The 2,941-nt window shown below is 36.5% G+C and overlaps 1 protein-coding gene across 1 annotated transcript; it reads right to left on the bottom strand.

The window, feature by feature from the left end:
• Nucleotides 1-852: 852 nt before the first annotated feature.
• LOC120162869 lies at nucleotides 853-2,398 on the bottom strand. Its single transcript, XM_039172938.1, has 2 exons — nucleotides 2,329-2,398; nucleotides 853-2,130 (listed from the first exon to the last, which is right to left on the bottom strand). Exon 2 carries the CDS (start codon nucleotides 2,126-2,128, stop codon nucleotides 1,082-1,084), a length of 1,047 nt encoding a protein of 348 aa, XP_039028869.1. The 5' UTR covers nucleotides 2,129-2,130; nucleotides 2,329-2,398; the 3' UTR covers nucleotides 853-1,081.
• Between the last annotated feature and the right edge of the window lie 543 nt (nucleotides 2,399-2,941).

Raw genomic sequence — 2,941 nt, 5'->3', positions numbered from 1 at the left:
AATTAGGATGTCCTTGGGGGTGGTGCTTGTACCCGAAAAATTGAGGGAGGGAAGACTACGGTGGTTTGGGCATGTCCTTAGGCGACAATCATCGGATGCGGTCAGGAGGGTAGAGTCGATTACAGCCGACGGTGCCAGAAGGAGAGGACGACCAAGGAGGAAGTGGGTAGACTGCTTGAGATCTGATTTGAAGGATTTAGCCCTTACCGAGGACATGACCTCTGATAGGAAAGTATGGAGACTTAAGACTAGGGTAGCCGAGTAGTGTGGGTCACAGCCAGAGGGTGTAGCATCTCTGTCTTCTTTTTAATGCCTTTGTAGTAATTTTCATGACTTCTACTTTTTATACGTTTATGTCATTGGAATTTATGAAGGCTTAGAACTAGGGTAGCGGAGTAGTGTTGCCTTAGTTTAGGTTTTAACCCTTTTGACTTTATTCCTTCTCGTAACTTGCTATCGCTGACTTTTGTATATCCTGCTCTTCATGTTTCCTCTTTCTAAATTTAGTCGGGTCTTACGTTCCTATCTATATGAAGAGATTTTTACACAGGGATTTATTTGGAGGATTACTTCCCATTACAGACGCGCATATGAAGAATGCATATGAAGACTATTCAACTATGTATTTATTTATTTATTTATACATGCATCGTATTTTATATTTATTTTTAATTTACTGACTGCTGGAGGTCTTCCACGAAAGCTGCTCTCAACCTGGTGTTAGGGGACAGCCTACTACCCTACTTCAAAGCAAGCATAACTAACCCTTTAAAGGGAAAAAAATGATACTTTGCAATTTGAAATAATCATATATAATCGTATTCAATGTAATGAAGACTGTTTTCTTTCACACATAGCTAAAGTTTACCTAAAACATAGTGGATGTTGCAGCTTGGTTTCAATCAAGGTAGTAGCTTTACATCCTAGTCCTTGGCTGTTCAAAGGAAAACTTCAAACATTAAACAATTTAATCCAACTCAAGTTGAGGGATTGTTACTAGGAGCTGTATGTACAGATCACTTTTCATTGTATGTACTTTTTGGTCATAAAGAGAGGAGAATTTGGCACAATTGTGTACTACTCAGTCCATATGAGATTCAAACCATTTAAAAATCTCTTCAGATTGCAAACTTATCATTTCATGAAATGCAAATGCAAGATTTAGCTCCTCCTCAACAGGATGAACCAAATGTTTCTCCAGCAAATTAGTCTTACTATCCAGGAGAAAATCTTTCCAACGTGTTGCACGCCCATCCTGTTTCATATACCCATTCTCGTCAACAAAGCCTTTCTCCCTGAGTAAATGGAACAACCTAGCAGAGATAGTTTGATCAAGACCTGGGATTCTGTCAGACAAGAAAGATGGTGATAGAGGCAACTCCATGCATTCAATCTCTGCAACATTAACCCCTTTATTTCTTAAAACTTCTATAAATTCAGATATTTTTTGTTCTCTATGTATATCTTTTGGCATGTGTACAAAAAGGGTTGGTGGATAGTCCTCTTTGATGTCCATGCGACCAAATAACCCTTCGGCAATCATAAGTGTAATACTACTAAACTTCAAATCATTAGCAATAGCAGATACAAAATATCCACCAGAAGATGCCCCCAAAGCCACAAGAGGAAGCTTTCCAAGATTCCGTCTATTAACCCACCATGTTATAATATCTTTGACAATCAACCTTTCCTCCCCAAATGTCCAGCACCTCCCTGCACTTGATATAGTCAAGACGGCAAATTTCCGAGCAAGAGAATGAAGCACGATCAGCCTTTCCTCAGGCAAACCAACACATTTAGGGCATTTAGGAGACCTATCCCAAAAATTAACAGCTCTACCACTACATCCATGAGCTAGAAAAATAACAGCCTTAGGTGAATCGGGTATTTGCCATATCAAATCCGTCCCGTTCTTGAATTCCCTTTCCGGATTAAATTGCAACAAAGACTCAAACCTATTCCATTTCTTCTCCGGTGGTAGTCCATGCACCGGAATCGTGTTTTCATCCGTTTTCTGGAAAAGCAATACCAATGCTAATGAGACTGATACCAGAAACACAACAGGAATCATAACCGGGTATTTTTTAGGTCCATGCCATGATTTTAACTTTGTTCCACGATTCAGCATTACTGCCAACATATAAACACCATGAAAACTTGCAAAATATCTAAGAATTACAAAAGAAAAAGTAACCCCTAAATTCAAGGATTGCTGTAACATAACTTAAACGTTAGACATTCCAATAACTTAATTATAGAAGGTTAAAACAAATATTTGAGGATGGAAAATAACAGAATGACAGTTGATGAACTGAAGGATGTAAATACCTGGAAAATATTCAGGGTTGTTGGCTGTTTTCCCAATTTCCACAGAGCTTAGCTTCCGTTTCCAGTATTTGAAGCTCAAAGCTATTACTAAATAATGAGTTGCATCAGATCGGGTTCAGGTCGGACCGAGATGAATTTACGGCTCAAATTCGTATTAATAAATAATGGGTAAACCGTTACTATGACCACTTAATTATTACTCCTTTTTATTTTGATCATTCATCTTTTAATTTTATCACACTATCTAATTATTTAGTTGTTGCGAATCAAGTCATTTGTCGTTAGTTAGTTGTTGCAAACTAACGTGATAGTTAAAAATTGATATAATTATATATTATGTCCTCATTATTTGTGCATTTTATCAATTTGGTCCTAATATTAATTTAACTCAAAATATTTAATCGTTAAATCTGATAATGACACATGTCATCATATGATTAAAGATTTTTTATTATTTAATTTGTTTAATTTAATAAATTTGATTCCAATCAAATGATGACATGTGTCCCCCATATAATTTTGAGAGAAAATCAAATTGAAAAGCTTTGGGGTTTACTGGTAATGGGTTACAACATATAAATAAAGCTTAATATAAAACAAATGCACGAACTAT

This window comes from Hibiscus syriacus, unplaced genomic scaffold (genome assembly GCF_006381635.1).
Source record: "Hibiscus syriacus cultivar Baekdansim isolate YM2019G1 unplaced genomic scaffold, ASM638163v2 tig00111409_pilon, whole genome shotgun sequence".
In the NCBI taxonomy this organism is placed as follows: Eukaryota; Viridiplantae; Streptophyta; class Magnoliopsida; order Malvales; family Malvaceae; genus Hibiscus; species Hibiscus syriacus.
The sequence above is the reverse complement of the archived record's forward strand: the minus strand, read 5'-3'. Positions and strand labels throughout refer to the sequence as shown.